Below are 21,272 nucleotides of genomic sequence, written 5' to 3'. Positions count from 1 at the left end.
AGCCAGCAAACAGTGAAAATGAAATTATTTTAAAGGAAGGTTAGGAAGAATAAAACATTGTAAATGCATTGCTAATAGCCAAATTTAGCGTTAATGTTAAATGTTATGAATTATTTGTGTCATTTCTCATTTCTAACGTTACCTAACGTTGAACTGACCTTCAACTCCGGCCTGTTGTCGGTCTCCACGCCTGCTAACAAAATAAAACGATGGTTCTTCAGTGGTTCTATATAAAACCATGCTTAAATGGTTCTTTGCATGGTGAAATGGTTCTTCAGATTGATGGAGAACGTGTTCTATAGAGAAGCTTTTTGAAATGTTTTTATAGGGCACCAAAAAAGGTTCTGCTATTGTTAAGATATCAAGCTTATATATCGCTGTTGTCAGAAGAAAACCTCGTATCTCCAAAATGGTGACTTTACAGGAGAAGGAAAAAACCTACTTTACTTTTAATGTAAGTCAATGCAACCAGAATTTTTCCCCCAAGTAATTTTGGCCCATTTCTTTTGGTCCATTCTTCATGAAATGTGCACCCAACCTAAATGGTAACATGCATTTTCAAAATATGTCAAAAACTGAAAAACGGTTTTTTTCCGATGTAATAGAATAAACTTTTTTGTTGCTATATAGAGCCATTCACAAAAAGCTTCTATATAACCATATACAGCACGTTCTCCATCAGTCTGAGGAACCATTTCACCGAGAACCCTTTATTCATGCAAAATCCTTCTTTGAGTGTATAGAACCATTGTCTTTACTAAATAACCCTTGAAGAACCATCTTTTTTAAGAGTGTACAGTAAACTAGTGGTATCCAATGGTATCTATTAAGCCAATTCCTATTAGAAAGCAAAACCATCAGGGTTTAATCCTAATGGTTGTAATTTTAACGGACATATGCAGAATTCTAAGTAATAGGCGGGATTACCCTTTAATTGCAAAACCCCCTTTTGGGCAAACGTGACTTTTATTTTGGAAAAAAAGGCTCTCCGACTCTCCTTCACGTTTGCCTCCCCGGACCGATAGCTACACACTCATGAACGCTTAAGCTGATCGGCCGCCTGGGGAAGAATGGGATGCGTTATGGTCTGGAATGTATTGTTTGCACTTAAAGGGAGTAGTTTATTTATCTTTTAAACACGTTTATTTGATGATTTAAGTTGACTGCTTTTTGCCAAAATATGTCGGCCGCCGACGATGCCCGCAGCCCGGAGCAGCTGAATAAATTTGAAAAGCTGTCAGGGAGTCCTCCGCTCAGAGTGGCAGGTCAGTGCAAAAAAATTAAAAATAAATAAAATACAAAATATATATATCTACGTGAAAAAATATGTCAGTTAACCTAGCGTTATCTGCTGACGAGCTACGGTCATTTTTACCAGGCTGCGGTCAGCTTTCCAATTCGCCAGCTTCTTGTTCGAATTTTCCCGTTCTACCTTAAATGGTGAAGCGGTTGCTGCACCACTTAAGGTGGAACGGGAAAATCTCGAACGAGAGGCTGCCGGATAAGATTATGACTTTATTAGAAAACCTACAAATGAACGAATGCGTAGTTTAATCCTTTCCTTGAGATTTATTGGTCCCGTCACACTAATTTGGCCCCATTTCTTAACCAAAGTGTAGCTGTTTGGCTACGTAGCTAGCTGGAGAGCTAGCCCCCGGATTGTTTTGCTAACAAGACTAGCACGCTTTTTGCCAACTAGCTGGCAGTTTCTAACCAAATGACTTTGTAAGCTGGCTGACTAGACAGCTCCAGTAAATGTGAGGGCAATGTTAGCTGGCGATATATGCATTAAAACGGCGTTCGGGACAATGTATGTCTGCTAAATTAACACGTAGCGTTAGCTTTAAAGCTAGCTCGCTAGCCAGCTGTTTGGTTGGACAAGTTGACAGTTGCCTGACGAAGCAGAAAGCTATTTAACAGTAGTTAGCCAACTGTATGATGTTTGGTACTGGATTTTTGTGTGTAATTAAAGGCCGATTCCATTGATTTTTCAGGAATTATGTTTAATTCAGTGGTTGAGATATAAACAAAGGCATCCAGAGTGGTTTGATGTAAAATGGTTCATTGTAGATGCTCAGGTTTCTTTACAGTGATGGTGATTGGAACCAGGAGTCGCCATGTCTACAACACAAATATAGACATTTTATAGATAGATAGATACTTTATTGATCCCGAAGGAAATTTAGCAGCCAGTATCAGTCACACAACACAGGACAGTTATAATAATAAGGGTGACACTATATAAAAAGAAAAATAAATACAAAAAAAACTATCTACAGGCATATATACAAATAGAAATATACAAAAATCTGCAATAAGATCTATAACCTGAGATGAAAAAGGCAGTGCAATAATGACTGTACAAGGAGGCGCATGAGATTAGCATGAGATTCAGATTCAGTCCTCATGTATCCTCTTCCCTCTTCTCTTTTATTTTTTATTTACTGTCCCAAACCACAGCAAACCTACACGTGTCTTCTGGGTTCTTATATGTAATGTTGATGATAGTAAAATTACAAAATATTTTAGTCTGAAACCTCATTACAGAACTATTGTAAAACAAAACATGAAGCTGAGAATTCATAATCGTTTTGTGTAATAACTTTCTGTGAGTGAGCTTTTAGAGGTAGATGTCTGGTTCCTATCATCACCACTGTGAATAATTCTGACTCTAGAACAGAGCTTTTCACACCAGATCACTTTGAACGACATTTGTTTACATCTTAACCTAACTTGCAAAACTGTTTAGCTCATTTTGTCATGTCAGTTTGCATACATTATCCTAAATTGCTTTAGAGTTATAGTTTCAAATCCTGTATTTCTCTACAAGATGATGTGTTATTTAACCTACGCATACAAACGGTTTTATGGTCAGGAGGTTCATCAGAGAGCCAGTGTCTAATAGTAGGACAAGAATAAGTAACTTTAGGGTAAACATGCTTTTATTTTCTGAAATGAGAAGCAAATGGGTCAGCATTTTTGCAAGTTGCAAGGGGTCTTTCATACTACATTCACTCCTCTGCAACAGGACACGCTGTGGAAAGGAACTCAAGGGTGCTTAACTTAATTTAAGGAGTCATTTTAAGGCGGTTTCTTGGTTTAATTTCATCAGTTTTGTCTCAGTACATTTGTTGTTTATCTGCTGTCAGAAAATACCTTATTTAATTACATAATATATGTGCATGTATATATATATATATGTGTATATATATAATATACCAATCAGGCATAACATTATGACCACCTCTGCATACTTTGTTAGCCCCCTTTTACCCTGTTCTTCAGTGGTCAGGACCCCCATGGACCCTCACAGAGCAGGTACCATTCTCAGCACTGCAGTAACACTGATGTGGTGGTGGTGGTGTGTTAGTGTGTGTTGCGCTGGTCTGAGTGGATCAGACACAGCAGTGCTGCTGGAGTTTTTAAACACTGTGTCCACTCACTGTCCACTCTATTAGACACTCCTACCTTGTCAGTCCACCTTGTAGATGTAAAGTCAGAGATGATAGCTCATCTGCTGCTGCACAGTTGTGTTGGTCATCCTCTAGTCCTTCATCAGTGGTCACAGGACGCTGTTGGCTGGATATTTTTGGTTGGTGGACTATTCTCAGTCCAGCAGTGACACTGAGGTGTTCAAAAACTCCAGCAGCACTGCTGTGTCTGATCCACTCAGACCAGCGCAACACACACTAACGCACCACCACGTCAGTGTTACTGCAGTGCTAAGAATGATCCACCACCCAAATAGTTCCTGCTCTGTGAGGGTCCATGGGGGTCCTGACCACTGAAGAACAGGGTAAAAGGGGGCTAACAAAGTATGCAGAGAAACAGATGGACTACAGTCTGTAACTGTAGAACTACAAAGTGCACCTATATAGTAAGTGGAGCTGATAAAATGGACAATGAGCGTAGAAACAAGGAGGTGGTCATAATGTTATGCCTGATCGGTGTATGTAGTGGTTACATGTTACGTATTGCATAGAGGTGACACAAAATTACTGAAAAAATTTCGAGGCCACTATAATTATTTTTTCTTGCTAAACATTAAAATGAGTTTTTTTTAAACTGAAGCACTTCATGTAGGCTATTATGCTCAAACTGCTGACAGCATAAGAGGACAGCCAGTGGACTGCCTCACTGTAGGGGTCCAGCATTCAGGCCTGTTCTCTTCCTTTGGTGTACGACACACATGCACTCACTCACTTGTGGAGAACATGATAAAAGATGACTCATCTAGCCCTATCACTTTGTTGCACACCTGTAGGTCAATGTCTGTGGTTTTGGCAGCACTGAACTCTCAAATGATCATTTGTTTAACAGAGCTCTCTATGAAGTTGTGGACAGACTGTTCCTGCTGACACAGTCTGATCAGGCCCTTCGTTGACGTTCTCAGTTACCTGTTTTTTCTTACATATTGCACTAATGCACTTGCATCACAGTCATTGAACGTGTGCTTTGAACCACTTCCAGCCCTGTTTACTGGTGTTTTCCCCATAGATCCAAGTGCTGGTTTCTCTTTAGTCATTGTTCCTAAACACAAGCCAGCTGAGCATTGACTGAAGCTCCTGCCATCCGTGCACCAGTAATAAACCCTCTTTCAAAATCATTTAGATCTTTTCCTCTTGCCATCGCGATCCAAAATCAAGGTCAGTGGGGCCTGTTCAGTGTTTTTCTCAAGCCACACAGCGTGGTAGGATGTTCATTGCCTAATTATATTAGTCAGTACGTCTGTCTGAAACCTGCTGTGCTTTGCATGTTTTTCCCCTCATCTATTAATGTATTATATTCATATATAACATACTTACGTAAGTTGCTGTTGCCGTTCTACTAATCAAACCAGGAGGCAGAGCACGGGCGTGTCAAGCTGTTTTAGAAGTGATCATATTCTGTAAGTTCAGATAATAGTAAGTGCTTTTTTCGTAGTAAATGTTGTAATGTAGAACTTTGAAATGCACTTTACACAGTCACATCACGGTTCCGTGGTGGCATCTGGGTTGGATATATATTCACTATGCATTTGAAACAAGATAAACAGTGAGTGGGTACAGACATTGTGAAGCGTAAACCAATCTTGTCACATCCCTGTGGCTGTTTGATGCACTAGGAGGAAATGGCTAGGTTATATTTGTGAAACTCCCTTTTCTTAAATAGAACCGCAGACTTCCTAGCTGTGGTTCTGTTTCCAGGTGCTGTCAGCATTTGGAAATTGAGGCTGTATCTACGCAGCCAAGACGTTTGAGAGAAGTCTTGCCAAATAAGATTATTTTGTATTCAGTGTTTTGTATGAATACAAATAGATCTTGGCATGATTAATGCAATATTGGCCACCATCTTCCTCACCAAATAGATTATTTTGTGTTGACATCAGTGGCATGAAATGGGACTGTTGGGAATTTTCCTTTCTTTGGCATTTCTGCGATGCATCGTCAGTTTCACAGTTTTGGTTGCACACATGATTTTTTGTGGATTAGCTGTCCAAAATGTTCACATTGTCTTTGTACATTGGTTAGTTAATGAATTTGTAAAACATCCTATATTTTGTTGATCATGGGTGTAGAACCAAGAACGAATCCTGTGCTTAATATAGATATCTTGATTTTATTGTTTCCTATATTATCAGTTTAAGTAGTAATATTGGAACAGATGTTCTTTGCAGTTTAATGACAATGTCATTTTAGATGAGAAGTTGTGATGTTGTGGAATTTGTTTTTGTTGCAAACTGGAGCCAATAATTAATTGTCAACCATAATTGAAAATGATTGCACATTTTCCTTCCATACTGTGACATGTTTATGAGGAAGAAACGGTATCGGGGAGGGTTTCTGAGCTAGCTGTGTATTTTTGCTTGAAAATGGGTGGAAGTGGTGAAAGGGGAGGTGAAACATGATATTATTGTTCGATATTATTTTTTCCATAGTAGCATTGCATTAGTTCATTTTGCAGTTCACATCTTGAATCCACTTGGCAACAGTTTGTTTAGTTCTGGGTGTCATTGCATTTAATAAAAGCTGTTTATTTTAATTATATCTCTTTTGGTTTTCACCTTTTGAAGGCATTTTAGAAATAATGCATGAATATTGATATCATTTATTTCCAAAAGGCTGAAAAATATCAAGGCATCGACGTACCCTAAATTTTAATTCATATTTATTCAAAGCCAGAATATTACAGTGATGTCACTAACCTAGCCTGTATAATCTCCTCCCTGCTGGTGCGAGATGAAAACCTATTAGCATGCCTTTAATGGCAGGTGGCAAAAAATAGACTTGAAGCATAAAATAAGGTTGAGCCGATTTACGCCAGTATCATCAATTGCAGATAGTTTCTGCCTATATCTATCTAGCTATAGTGATCATCAGTCTGCAGTTTCACTATGCAGAAAAGTAATTATGTCTATTTTGCAATCTGTTTTGTTTTCTTTTAAAATGTAATGTTGGACCTGAATCACAATCGATGTCTTGTTAGGCTTTCAGACATTCTGTAGCAGTGAGAACACCTGTTGCCATCCTTGTTAAACATATAAAGCTGTGCAATAGCCTTCCATGAAAGAAGTGGCTTCTCTTACGAAACATGAACGAAAGCTTTTTGCGCTTTGATTGGTCCGTTATTAAAAACAAAAGACAACGCAAAGCTACAGTAACAGCAGCCTTCAGTCTTCTTCACATGCTTAAGCCTTGATCATTTTTTATTTTAGCAAGAAATGATTCATAGGGTGTGAATCTTTAGTACTAAAAACTACCAAACCACACAAAGAACAACCAAACCGTAGTAAGGGCATGTTTATGTTCTGTGGTTTGAGCAGATAATGTTGTGTTACCGCATAAGCACCTGTGCTGAAACAGGTTATTGGAGAAAGGTGCTGTGAAGGATCCTGAGTGAGCGGAAGGTGCAGTATTTATGGTTTCTAATTTCTGTGCACACTGAAAACGTACTAAGACGGTGTGCTGGTGATGTGGGGAAAGTGACCCCCACCTCGTACACACAGACAACAGTAGTATCTATAATCTTTGATGCTACATTGCACACAATATCACAGGCATAGTGTAAAATTGCAACGATACAGTCACTGATTTTGCCCCAGTCCCATTTCACCCCTCGCCCCTACCACTTAGCCCTTGGCCCTCTGTTTTGCGCATTCACGTCTAGGGGTAGGGAGTCCCGCTTTTGTTGAGAGAGAGGGGTAGGGCGGAGTGTTAGGGTTACATGACCCTCCAGACAGAGGTTTTTCAGAGGCGCACTACAAACAATGTTATGAGAATAAAGAAAAAACAACAAGATGGCTGAGCGACCAAAGAAAGTCACAAATGTATTTTCTTCGTTAAAGATTACGATAACCACTGTAAATCTTAGTTTAATGTGGTTTCAGTGTATTATGGTCCTTCTCTTCATAAAAAGCTTAAAAAATCGTTAGTAGTGTGCTGATGTATTGGTAGCTAGCTGATTTTCCCGTTCCACCTTAAATGGTGCAGCAGTTACATTCTGGTGCTTCAGAAGTCAGAACTGCTGCTCTGTTTAAGGTGGAACGGGAAAATTCAAACAAGAAGTTGGTAAATATCTGACTTTAGCCTCGTATCACTGAAGAATTAGGTGTGGGTGATAATAAATAATTGCTCCCCCCCACTTTAAAGACATATGATTCCCTAAATGTAACTAAAGCCCAGCAGTGAGGAGCTGAACTTTACCCTCGTCTGCTACCACTGCAGACTGGCAGGGTCACTACAGAGCAGCGCTGGTAGCTGTTAATGAAGTAATGCTCTTTTTTATTTGAGGGTCCCATTTTATAGGGAAGATTTCAACCACTACCCCGTAACTCAGTTCCGAGGGGCAAGGTGACACTTGAAAACAAGGGGCAGGGGTAAAAATAAGAAATGGGATTGGGCCTTTGAGTGACCGTCAACGTAAAAAGTGACTGAATAAGAATAGCACCGCTACGTGAAAGTGAATCATCAAACACCATGGACAGCAATCATTGTCCTCGTGTTGCCGTTGTGTCCCTTTCTATATGGAAAGAAGAGTTATTGTTGCTATTATTGGAAGGGTGACCAAGATTACAGTTTGGCCTGCCCACTAATTTCTATAGCAGAGGAATGTTGTCTTTTATATGAAGGACTCTAGTATGTCATTTGTCCAGTGCTATGAAAGAGCAATTCCAGCTGAGCATTTTATATGAGTTAAAGTTTTCCCATTGTGTTTTGTTTGGTTTTGGTTTTTTTTATGGTGTTCTTTTGGGTTTTTTTTTGCTTTGGGTTCGCTGGCCTATATCTACATTAATCCCATTATTTCTAACCGTAACTTTTGGTGAAAAACATACTACAGTGGTGTTTGTCCTGTGTATGTGTGTATGTTTGTTTAATTTCTACCATTGTCCTGCGTTGTTGTTGTTGTTTGTTTGTCTGATTGCGGTGATTGTGGTGACAGGCTCTAAGAAGAGAGTTCGCTGGCTTCAGGCTCAACGAATCCTCGCCCAACCATGCCCCAGCCTGCGGATCCCTAACAGGTTTTTAAGAGAAGGTGGGTAAAGCGCCAGCCCGCGACTGAAGCAACAAAAAACAAAAGACAAAACCCACTTAGGCTATGCTAAAATCAGACATAAAGTCTGTGGGAGTCGATTTTGCAAACCTCCCCCACCTCCCCCCCCCTCTCTTCAAAACTGCTGTTCCTCACTCTGGTGCAGACCAACCGCTTCTCTTTTGCCTGGGCTCTATCGGCTTAGCTTTCATGGTTGCAGGTGCTGGATTTGAAATGCGTGTTAAATTTTGTTTTAATTTTGTGTGTGTGTGTGTGTGTGTGTGTGGGTTTCTAAGTATTCGCGCCTCTCACTTGTTTTGTCAGTGCTTTTCTTTTTATGATCATTTTTAAGTGCAGAGGCAAATATTAAGGCTGAAAATTTGCAAGGGTGTGGTTGCTTGTTCACAAGTGCTGTTGGCAGAATCAGATGCATTCGGAAACCGTGTCAGCCTTGTGATTCTTCTGTTGTGCCATGGTATCATACAAGTAGCCATTTTCATGTTGAATGTGTCATCATTTCATGATTGTAGCAACCATAGTGACAATGACATGGGGGCCAAATACCTAAAGCACTGTTCTTCCATCTTGCAAAGCTTGTGATCTGTGTAGGTGACTGAAGACACTGCAGGAGAACAGTACTTCATTATGCCTTTCGTTCCACAGCGTTTTTGCGACGAGTTTACCCAAACTTACTGCTTTTCTCCCATCTCCCGTGTGTTAAAGACTGTTTGACTTCCTTAAAAGAATTTGGCTTCACAGTGTACCAATAGCAAACCTGTGATCTTGGGATGTTAAAACCTTCATTGCTAAAGCCTCAAGAGATTTATCACAGTTTCACACCACCTAAGATGGCCACCCAGTGGACAGGCGTATTTTCGGCCCAGCATCTCCCATCCTCACCTCCTCATTGCTCTGTCTCTGCAGGTCACCGAGCGCCCCCTGCCCGGAGTGGACACCGCTGTGTTGCTGACAACACAAACTTGTACGTGTTTGGAGGCTACAATCCGGACTACGATGAGTCAGGTGGCTCAGAGAACGAGGATTACCCGCTGTTCAGGGAGCTGTGGAGGTACCATTTTGCCACAGGGACATGGCAGCAGATCCGCACAGAGGGCTATATGCCCACCGAACTGGCCTCCATGTCAGGTAACTCAAACACCCAATGCCTTATATGTTTTCCATTTGTAATAATGTTTTGTAGGATACCATATGTGCAGTACTGTGTGGTACCTAATTTACCTTGTCAGTCCTTCGTTAAGTGAAGTAAGTGTGCTGCTGATGGATTGTAACAAATCCATGCAATGGCTGGAGAGCAGCGAGAAGTCAGATTAATAATTTTTTGTGAGATTTACATACATTTTTATATGTCCCAATATTTTTCTTTAACATTGTATTTTAAGATTGTGACAAAAATTTACACACTTACTGGCAAGATAAATTATGTATTTGAAACAATTTTTCTTGGCTGGCTAAGGCCAGAAATGTGCTCAACCCAAGAACGTGAATGCAAATGTCGGCTCCCAGCAAATGCATTCTCATGTTACTTTGTCTGTGTTTACATGCAAAGATTTTTGCCTATCAGATTGAATATATTCCAATTATAGATTAAGACTGAGGTGTTTATATTCTCACTCTGCTCAGCAATCTGATGAAAATCTCCATTTACATGTGCACTACAAGTAATTCAGTCCAAATTATAGGCATGCATAGAGAACCACTTAGTGTGGACGTTACCATGACAGCGAGCATCATGTGAGTCCAGTCAGAGTGAGATGAGCAGCAGTGAGCAGTGCTTGTGTTTTAATTACTTTAAAATGATGTCAGACTCAGGAAAACGTCCTTCACATGTCCTTATTAAAGAAGGCCGAGAGGAAGACGTCGTGTTCTGAGACACATAAGCTGGACGTCCGTCCCACCGCCGTCTTTTAAAGATCAGAGCATAAACTTCGTCTCCTCTGCAGACCAGTTTCTGCTCCGCCATGTTGAACGGTATAAACTTTCACTATGACGTGACGAACATGATCAGAACGTACTTAAACTTTCCGATAGGGAATGTAATCAGATACAGGCGTTTACATGGATATCATTCCTCTGTTTAACAGATTATTTACAGGATTACCCACCTCGTTCAGTCGGATAGAAATTGTACTGGAGTAGTCTATTCCAATTGAGGTGTATACATTAATGTATTCTATTCCGATTGAGCTATTAGTCAGACTACTAACGGATTATCAGGCTGCATGTAAACGTGGCTTATGACATTTAAAAAAACTCAGGGTTCAAGGAGGCAAAAGAGATCAAATCAGAACGTCTATCTACTGGCATTCCAACAGCCACTACTGTGCTGATTTATTTATTCAGTTAAAATGAAGATGCAAAGATATATCATAAGAGCGAACCAGTTTTGCCACAGACAGCTGAGCAGACGAAAACATGCTGTGGGTATGAAACAGCTTCTGCTTGCATTGCGTTTGTGCAGTGTAAAGCACTTTTATTCACATATTTGGGGGAAGTATGTACTCTGTGCACCATACTCTGTGTGTGTGTGTAATATATGTATATGTATGTATATGTGGTGAGTTAAAATGAGCAGTCTCATCTTCTTTTTGTCTCCCAGCTGTTTTGCACGGTAACAACCTGCTTGTTTTTGGTGGCACTGGAATCCCATTTGGAGAAAACAACGGGAACGACGTGCACGTCTGCAACGTCAAATACAAGAGGTGGTCGCTGCTTAACTGCAGAGGGAAGAAGCCTAACCGGATATATGGACAGGTGAAAGTAGTTCAGCACTACAGTTTTGGTCATATAGTCCAGTCCATCATAGGCCTTGGAGATTTCTATATCAAATAAAGAAGTAAATACTCTTGAATTGAAGCCATCCTTAACCCCACAGTCATTGTTCAGTCACAAGGCCAGTGAGCTGGAGTACAGAGTGAAAACAAGAAAAATAATCGTCACTGACAAGTTACTTACAGACTACGCTGCTCTCCACATAAATACAGCTACTCCCATTTAAGCACATGAACATGTTTTAATCAATGTGCTCGTAAATACAGAAGTAAATTAATTAATTTTTTCCCATGTAGGCAATGGCCATAATAAATGGCTTCCTCTATGTGTTTGGAGGGACGACAGGTTACATCTACAGTACAGATCTCCACAGGCTGGACCTCACCACACGTGAATGGATTCACCTTAAACCAAACAACCCTCCAGATGATCTACCTGAAGAGCGGTGAGTGACCTTTGGCTTCTTGCCTTCTTAGCCCTGCTTTATATCCTTGGTTTATTTAAAACATATTTTAATATATACAAACTAATTACAGGGTGCCCCAAAAAAATTGACATCATTTGAGATGTGAATATCTGAGTAACTACATGTCTGAGGCAAGCGAAATTAAATAGGCTTCATGTTGAACAATACAAGATTTATTTATCAAAATTCGAACAAGAAATTCAGAGGGATGTAGATTTTATAACCGATTTCACAGCTTCACAAATGTAATATCTTCTGATACTGGTGGTCGTCCAGACCCCTTTGTCCTGCGCAGACAGCCTTCCTCTTTGAATTTTTTGTACCATGTCCAAATCTGCTTTCCAGTGCATTTTATTGAATTTTCTCGAAAATGCACGCTGCACACTTTTGTTTGACTGTGTTCGAGCATATTCTAACACACAAAATGCCTTTTCATTTTTAGTGAACGCCGTTCTTCAACCTGAAAAAAAAAAACATTAAAAATTAAACTTGGTTAGTTTTTACACACATTTTTTTCAAATTTAAGATAATTTGAGGGAGAATTGGCTGTTATTAGACTACAAAATAATGTCTATTGTTTTGTGACACATGTATGTATGTATGTATGTATGTATGTATGTATGTATGTATATTTGGTTTCTGTCAAGTACAATGACCAGTTACGTCACTGAAACAATAAGAGAGCAATGACTCACCCTGCACTCTGGCTTATTGCAAATCTTGTTATTTATGGCTTTTGGCAAAATTTAAAAAATTCTAGCCAGTATGTCAATGTAAAAAATGCTTATTCTTTTATCTTAATATATTTTTGTTCTCACACAAAAAAATCAGAAAAGAATGGAGAAAGGAATGGTTCAGTGAAAAATCAAAGTACACAATTTTCCACCCCAGATATAATCGAATTTAGCTTCTTTAGTTTAGTGCTGGAGCTAAGAGGCTAACATGGCTAACAAACACTAAAAATCAAGTCACCCAATTTTTTTCTGTAAATACAAATATTCTCTTAATCTACTCAAACCACCTCCAGCTCTTCATTAAAACTCGTCAGTGTGGTTTAGTGCACTGTATGACTTGCTGTGAACCACATATGCAAACAAAACGTCACCCCTGACCCTGGGGGCGGTCACTTTTTCAGCAGGTGCTGAATTCCGAATCCCCTTTGTGTGCACAGATACAGATGCTGTTTCTGTTTATATACATTGGACACTTTATTTGGTACATGTACATTGTATCTACACTTATTGTCCATTTTGTCAGATTTCGCCAGACTTTTCCTTTAAAGAGGTGTGATGTAAATCCTGAGTAGTGCAACTGGCTTCGAACGTTGTGCCCTGTTGCTGAGACCAGTGTTAAAATCCCAGTGCCACAGCATCTGTGACTGACTGGAAGCCCAAGGAAGCAGAATAGGCCCTGCTGCTCTCTCAGTGCAAAGGATAGCTTAGTTCCTCTGTCCTGTCCATCTTCACCACTGTGTAGCGGTCACAGGATTTGCCAGTTCACATGCTGAGTGTTCAGCAGTTTACAAAGATGACTATGACTGTCTTGAAGTGTTTGAAGGAGCACATGCTTCCCTTTACACTTCCAGACTGGTTGGTGTGGGGATTGAGACAGCGGGTATGAATTGGTGATGAATATTGTGGGAAAGATAATTAAATTAAAAACAGGGTTTTACTTCATAAGTTAGTTATTTGGTCAACTAAATGAAATGTACTAAGCAACAGATATCTCTATCAGCAAAATATGAATAATGCTACACACATGCTACAAGCACGCTACCACTCCTGCACATTGAAATGCAGCTTAAACACTATTGTAAAAAAAATCAACTACTCATACTGCAGGCTGCTACTGCCAAAGCAGCATAGCTACCACGTCTAACGAACCTTGGTAGTTTGTGTGGGATGAGGTTGCCACTCTGATGTCACTTCAGTATGTAGCAGTAGTCTTACTTCGTCTTTAACGACCTCATAGCTCAAAAAAAACAGACAACTCTTAAATTGATCCCCCATCAATCCCGCTGCTGTCGGAAGAAAACCTCGTATCTCCATTTTTGATGTTTTTCAGTTCTTGACATCATTTGAAAATACCTGTTACCCTTTACATTGTTTGTAAATTTCATGATGAATGGACCAAAAGAAACGACCCAAAGTGACATGGAAAAAAGTCTGGTTCCATTGACTTACATTAAAATAAAGTAGTTTTTTTCCTTCTCCTGTAAAGTTATAATTTTGGAGATACGAAGGTTTTCTTCCAACAACAGTGTTACGCTAACCATACACTAGAAGACTTTTGATACCTCTCACATCTAAAGACACTGTCACAGTTTTTAGTCACAGACTATGATTTTGCAAAGACTAGGAATCTTGCAGTGTCACTATTTGCAAGACTGCAACTAGATTTTTGAGATCATTTCCCATCATGCACCTGGTGGATATTTACAAGCAGATAAACACTTTTCCTTTCACTCTATAGTGGTACAGATGGGAAGATACGCTGCCTGGCTGTGTAAAGATCTGGTGCTCAGCCCACTGTAGAACTGTATATTCTGGCAGATCATCACCCAGTATTTTTATAATTAACCTGTAAAATATGCAGTTACTTTTTTATTAAACATAAAGATTTACACATCAGCGAAACATGCAGTGATTCAGCGTTGTTGATTAGGTGTTATGAGCTAAACTATAAAAAACAAACAAACAAAACAAGAAACCACTGCACAGAAAACATCACTGTTACAGGCTCAGTGAACCTGAACTATTAAAACAGACAGTTTACATTTTAAGTATATCTGATTATTGTTTTAAAGTGGAGCAGATTTGCCTTTTTTTAACAGAGATTTCAGGCACTGATGCATACATTCTCACATTCTCTCTCTCTCTCTCTCTCTCTCTCTCTCTCTCTCTCTCTCTCTCTCTCTCTCTCTCACATCGCCCCTGGCACGTCACTATTTGAATGAGCCATGTGTTAATATTAAACACAGTTGATTTTGTCGTAGCGTCAAGACGAGAAAAAGACTGACCAAAGACCGCCATCCTGACCACCTTACACCGAACAATCGAGATGACCCGAGCGTGACAGAACTCTAGCAAGACTCTGATGATTTTATTCTGGACACTGAAAACTGGTCTGCAACAGTGAAATCGCTTGAAAAGTCGTTTAGTGTAGGGGAGGCATTAGCATGCTTACAAGACAAACAATAACCTTTCAGCTCTGCGTCAGTAACCGAGAAGACCGCCAGGTGGGTTAGCACAGTGCCGTATCAGTGGAAACAAAGAAATCCTGACCTCGTACGTAGCTTACAAAAGGATGACTTTCTGAAAGACTATCTGAAAGCCCCCTTCTTTTGTCAGAAGCGCAGTTGAAGGGGGGCACATAGAAAAAAAATCTCAGGGTAAGATAACTTTTCACAATTACTGGCCTTGTCTATTATTAATAGCTTTGTCTATTATTTATCTGAAACAGATACAGACATGAGATAGCCCATGATGGACAGAGAATATACATCCTTGGAGGAGGAACCTCATGGACATCTTACCCCTTAGACAAGGTACTGCACAACTGTTTTTTTAAATAACGTTTAGCCTTGTGTTTGAGACCTCCACACACCAGCCTTCCAGTCAGTATTCAGTAGTTTGTGCACAGTATCAGAAAAAAGGTACTAAACTGTCACTGGGGCAGTTCCCCTCTTGTCACTGGGGTGGTACGCTCAAGGCTGCATCTCAGTACCTTTAGTCAGGGAACATAACTGAACCATAATCCACTGAAATGATATTCTCTAAGCTGTACTGACTCCACACACCCCGTCTCGTCTCCAGGCTTTTATTTTACTGTTCTGTTTTAAACATTCGGTTATGAAAAGGTACAAATACGAACTTTTCACCTGGAAAAACTTATTTAAGGTTCACAATCAGACCTTAAAACCACTGTTGTACCTTTTGAGGGAACATTTACATGGTTTGTACCTTGATGAACAAAAAGGTTTTGTGCAGGTAGATTTTATTTTCTAACAGTGTAGAACGTTCCCCAATGTTCTTCAGATTCTTACCGAGATCTTTCTGTCGTGTCTCCTTTTCCGTTTCAGATTCATGCATATAATCTTGAAACAAATTCATGGGAGGAGATCACAACGAAACCTCATGAAAGAATAGGTCAGATCTGTTTTCTTGTCCTGTTATGGTTTGATGAATCTGCTTGCCTTAATGGGATTTCATAACACCTCATGTGCTCTATTACAGGATATCCAGCTCCAAGGAGATGTCATAGTTGTGTGCAGATTAAAAATGGTAAGACCTTATTTAGCAACACTGATTGTTCTTATTGGTGATGTTTTGGACTTGTGTGGTTATTTTCCACGTTAATCGTTCCCCGTCCTTTTCTTCAGATGTATTTATATGCGGAGGCTATAATGGCGAGTTGATCCTTGCTGACCTGTGGAAGATCAACCTGCAGACTTTCCAGTGGACTAGACTGCCTGCAGTGATGCCTGAGCCTGCGTACTTCCACTGTGCAGCGGTCACCCCGGTCAGTGCACCACACTGAACTTACAGAACTTTCTCACAGTCATTGAAAGCAGGGTTGCTGTATTCATGCCATTAAATCTTCACCTTTTTATGTTTATTCTTGAGACATTTTTGATGAGGTTACACAATTGAGTGGCACAGTGTTGCCTCTTTTGAATTGTCTCCTATAAAGAGATTTTGAAAAGGGGAATTCCACCTATTTTTCAAAATTTCTGCATAATTCAGTCACTTCAGAAAAAGTGATTGAGTGATTTTGATGTGAAATGGTCCATTGTAGAGAAACTTACCGACTCGTTATTTCTTTACAGTGGTGGTGATAGGAACCAGGGGTTGTGATGTCTTCAACACAAATATAGCTCTTTTATTCCCTATCCAGGTTTTTTATGTAATGTAATGATGGTAATATAGTTATAAATTTAGAAAAAACTATTTTTGGCCCATAATTCATGTACCTCTCCACAATGAGCTGATTTTGAAAAAAATACGTTTTAGGCCTTAAAGCCTTCTGAAAACAGGCAGTGTATTCATAACCATTCCACATAACTTCCTGTGAGGGGGCTTTTAGAGGCATTAAACTCTTCAGACGTCTGGTTCCTATCACCACCACTGTGAACCACTAAAACGGCTTTTCACATCAGTCTAATCTGAATGACTGACTGTTTCCATGTAAGCCATTTTAATATACAGAAATATTGAAAAATTGGTGGAATTCCCCTTTAAGGGGGCGTTTGCTGCCTTTTCAAACTGTCTGTGTTTAAGCTTTAATTTAAAAAAAGTCAACTAGTCTGCTGGGCTCCATCTAAAAGCGTTATACACACATACACAGCTGACCAGTAGGGCTGCAACTAATGATTTTGGTAGTCGACTAATCTGTCGATTATTTATTTATTTATTTATTTATTTATTTATTTACGATTAGTCAATTAGTCAACGATTATTTCCGTCATGCCCTCGTCATCTTTACTGTGTCTGCATTCGACTTGTTTCAGTGGTTTATTTTTGCTAAAATGCTCCCAGACTTTTGAAAGTTTCAGTCTCACTTTTTTGCCTGGCCTTCTTCACACTCTCTGCACCACACCATCATTCAGTATGTTCTTCATTAGTACAGAATACAGTCGTGCCAATGGAAGCGATATCGCCCCCAGAACGTCCCGAGTGCGTTGCAGTTACAAATTAAATTAATTTTTATAATCGACGTTATCGATTATGTCGGCTACTCGTTGCAGCCTTACTGACTTGTTAATAATCAGTCTAGTCAGTCACTCATGAACATGGAGAAAAAGCTACTTTTTTCCAAATAAAATTCATTTAATTTTCCAAATTAAAATGAATGAATTTTTTTCCTCTTCATTATTATTATTATTATTATTATTGAAATATTATTTGTTTTCTGTTTATGATTATATGTGTTGGTTTTGAAATCAGTAGTTGCTGTTCTCATAAATCGCTCTCGTGTTTACCTGACTTGTTACCTGTTAATCAAATGCGTCATCCTGCTTTTTTTAAAGCATTTTTAAGCTCCTTGCGTCACGTGAACCCCACTGAGTAATTTATTTATTTATTTACAAATGCACTCCGTTTTTAATTCAGGTTTTTTAATGTAAAACCTCGTTCTCTCGCTTTTACCTTTAGGCTGGGTGCATGTACATCCACGGTGGGGTGGTGAACATCCATGAGAACAAGAGGACTGGCTCTCTGTTTAAGATTTGGCTGGTGGTCCCCAGCCTGCTGGAGCTGTGCTGGGAGAGGCTGCTTAAATCCTTCCCTCACCTGGCCCGGCTCTCCGCCATGCAGCTGCTGAACCTAGGCCTCACGCAGGAACTCATTGAACGTTTAAAGTAAAGAGCAGGCACGTGGGCGCGCGTCTGCTTGGGAATCGAGGACGGCAGCGATGCACTTGAGCCAGGGTCTGGAGACGAGGAACACAGGAGACATTTTTAAAGACCCCTTCTTCTTCTGGAATATGTCCTGAGATGTAGCCTGCCTTAAAACCAAAAACTATGGGATGCCTTTTTCTTTATGTATGCACTTTTAATGATTTCAACTATAAAGTGGAATGTTTCAAGTCCTCGCCCACTTCTAAAGCAACAAGTCAACGACCCGAAAAAAAAGAAAATGCTCCAATTCATCTTTTTAGGACAATGCTCTTATTTTAATGGCCTCAAGCAATTTTGCTGTTATCAAACAGGACTGCATGTTGTGTTTTTTTTTTGTTTGTTTGTTTTTTTGCCTTCTTTTATTAATCTAACTTAAATCCATTTGTGTTTTGCTGTTTGTTTCCGAAATCAAATTAGTTCTCGGAATGATCACTCTGGTTTGCTGCAGTTGGGAATCCAGGCCCAGAATGGTGCCCAGTGTAAGTGTGATGTTGAATGAGTGTTGTTGGTCAGCAAACATGTAGAAACAGTGCATTCACCCCTTTCCCCAGGTAGGAAACACGTTGCAAACTTTCTACACTTAAGACACAAAATAATGTAATATATCTTCCTTGGTATCTGTTGTTTTTTTTGTTGTTGTTGTATTCCAAACGTTTCATCACTGTGAATAAGGTGCTCCTCAATATACTTTTTTTTGCTTTTACTAAAATAAAAACTACTTTTCCTTCTGCCAAAACTAAACACCCCTCATGTCCATCTTTAAATGATGACATTCGATGATTTTCATACAACTAATTTGTGCCTTTTCAAGGAAGAACAGATTTTGTGCTAAATTTTGCTTGGGTCTCAACAATGGTGACACCAAGCCTTGCTGTAAGCACTTTATAACTTCTTATTCAAATTGTATTCTCCCAAAATACAGTACTCTAGGTCTTCTAATGTCATCAGTTTTGTTTTTTTTCTCTCAACTTAATTTTTATTGACTGATCAGTTTTGTGAGATTTGTTTAAAATCTTGGAGGCTTCTGTATATTTCTGTGCATGTAGTGGCTGTGCTGAAAACCCACCTTTTTAAATTAGCAATAATGTAGCCGGAAACTCATCTTTTACTGTAACAAGTGTTACTTTGATAAGTACGAAGCTCTGAGTAAAAACCAAGCATGTCATTGGACTGAACGGCAAATACTGCAGCTTGTATTCACCCAATTCATACTATCTGTATAACGCTTTTTCGACTTATTATATGATTTATACATTTTATGGCCATCTAAACGATTAGAAAATTAGGCACCAGCAGAAAATTACGTTATGAACGAAACCATTTTACATCCAACTAGCTTGTGGCTGTTTCACTACCACTGTCCATTCATTTCCGTGGTGTTTAGCAGGGCCCCACGTCAAAAAGTACATGCCTCCCCCTTTATGTTCTGCCCTTATTATTGTTTCTGCATGGCTATCTCCTCTTTGCATGAGGTCTAGACTCTAGAGGTCTTGCTACTTTCACCTGGACTTTTAGGTCTGCAGATCGTCCAAATAATCTGCTCTACAACTGTGTCAAATATTCATCTATTAAACATACAGATACATGAGTCTGTATCAAGTCTATGTAACATAAAATAACAGATCATTATTTTACATTGACGAAGGGTCGTGCTGGATTAGAATTCCTGCTGTGCAGCAAATGGTTTTAAGGCAGTCATTGAATACCTGTATTAGTGTACCTGTTTTGTGTTTTCATTGTAGGGAATTCAATAAATTTGTTCCAAGTTGTTCTGGATAAAGTTCTTTTTTCACTTTTAAATGTTTTGCATTGATCATACATTCAGATAAATTTATATCGCTCATTTTAAAGGAGATCCATTCATTCCCAAGGAGATCCCAATTCATCCACCCAGTGAAATCTGATTTGGGCTTTTTTTTAAATATCTACAAGCTGAAGGATAACAGGAGATTGTGTATATATTCAAATATATACAGGAGTATCCAAATAACCAAAGGAGACTCAACTAATATACATTATATATTACACATTATACATACACACATTTTTTATATATATATATATATATATATATATATATATATATATATATATATATATATACATATAAAATGAATAAAAAATTATAAAAATTTTAAATTGGAAAAAGAATGTAAGATATCAATATATCTTGGATGAAAATTGGGATAACTCCTGTAGATGAATTGTTTCATCATATTCAAGATTATTTAGAGAATTTAATTGGAAATGTCAGGGTTTTTTATGCTCCTAAAAGAAGAGCTCTGATCGACAAAGAGTCACCAGGGATGATGCTGGAGATGGTGCTGTACTCAAATGGCTGATTATTTTAAGATTTTTTGGGGTGTTCCAATAATTCTGTCTTTTTGGCAAGAGATTAGAAATTTTATTGGGGACTCATTTGGAGTTTAATGCGTGAATCTTTATTTTGAAAAATTACTCCATTTAGTAGGGAAGAATGACAAACACCTGCTTAAAATATTATTGGTGGCTAGTAAACAAGGCTATAACAATAAAGTGGAAGCAGCAGGACCGCCCCCCCCCTAAAAACAAAAAAAAAACAATGGCGTAAAATGCTCCATGAATTTTACTCAATGGAAAAACTTACAACTGAGGACGGAATAGTTCACAAAATACTAGAAGAAATGGGTCTTAAAATACCTCATTAGAGGGCAAGTAGCACAAGCAATTAAGAGGATATGCAAATGGTGACATATGCATGATTATATTACATACTACTGTGGAACCCTTGATGTTTGTAAAATGGTCCTGTTAGCAAATGGATACTAGATTATCTCCTAGTCAGCCTTTGTTCTGTTATGTTTGTTCATGCTTTTATTAACCTGTCTTTCCTCCTGGAAGTCATCCAGTGATAACTGTAAAGAGACAAAAATAAAGTAAAAAAAAAAAAAGTTCTGAAGACTTCAATGCCTCTAAAATCTCCCTCCCAAAGTTATGGTTATGAACACTCAGCCTATAGATAGTTTAGAAAGCGATAGTTTTGGCCTAAAACTATTTTTTGTAAGATCAGTTCATGGTGGAGAGATAAAGGTGTTATAAGGCAAAATAGTCCCAAAGGAAAAATGTGTGTTT

The 21,272-nt window shown here is 38.9% G+C and overlaps 1 protein-coding gene across 2 annotated transcripts; it reads left to right on the top strand.

Moving 5' to 3' along the window:
* Positions 1-976: 976 nt before the first annotated feature.
* Positions 977-19,934, top strand: klhdc10 (kelch domain containing 10). 2 transcript variants are annotated; one of them, XM_036577670.1, is made up of 10 exons: positions 977-1,265; positions 8,419-8,511; positions 9,433-9,654; positions 11,126-11,280; positions 11,595-11,743; positions 15,227-15,311; positions 15,846-15,912; positions 16,000-16,047; positions 16,146-16,285; positions 17,917-19,934. In XM_036577670.1, the coding sequence occupies exons 1-10, from the start codon at positions 1,181-1,183 to the stop codon at positions 18,124-18,126; spliced, it is 1,254 nt and encodes a 417-aa protein (XP_036433563.1). In that variant the 5' UTR covers positions 977-1,180; the 3' UTR covers positions 18,127-19,934. The 2 variants fall into 2 exon arrangements, with proteins under 2 accessions (XP_036433563.1, XP_036433564.1); XM_036577671.1 differs by lacking the exon at positions 8,419-8,511.
* Positions 19,935-21,272: the final 1,338 nt, after the last annotated feature.

This window comes from Colossoma macropomum, unplaced genomic scaffold, assembly GCF_904425465.1.
Source record: "Colossoma macropomum unplaced genomic scaffold, Colossoma_macropomum, whole genome shotgun sequence".
Taxonomy (NCBI): Eukaryota; Metazoa; Chordata; class Actinopteri; order Characiformes; family Serrasalmidae; genus Colossoma; species Colossoma macropomum.
The sequence above is the reverse complement of the archived record's forward strand: the minus strand, read 5'-3'. Positions and strand labels throughout refer to the sequence as shown.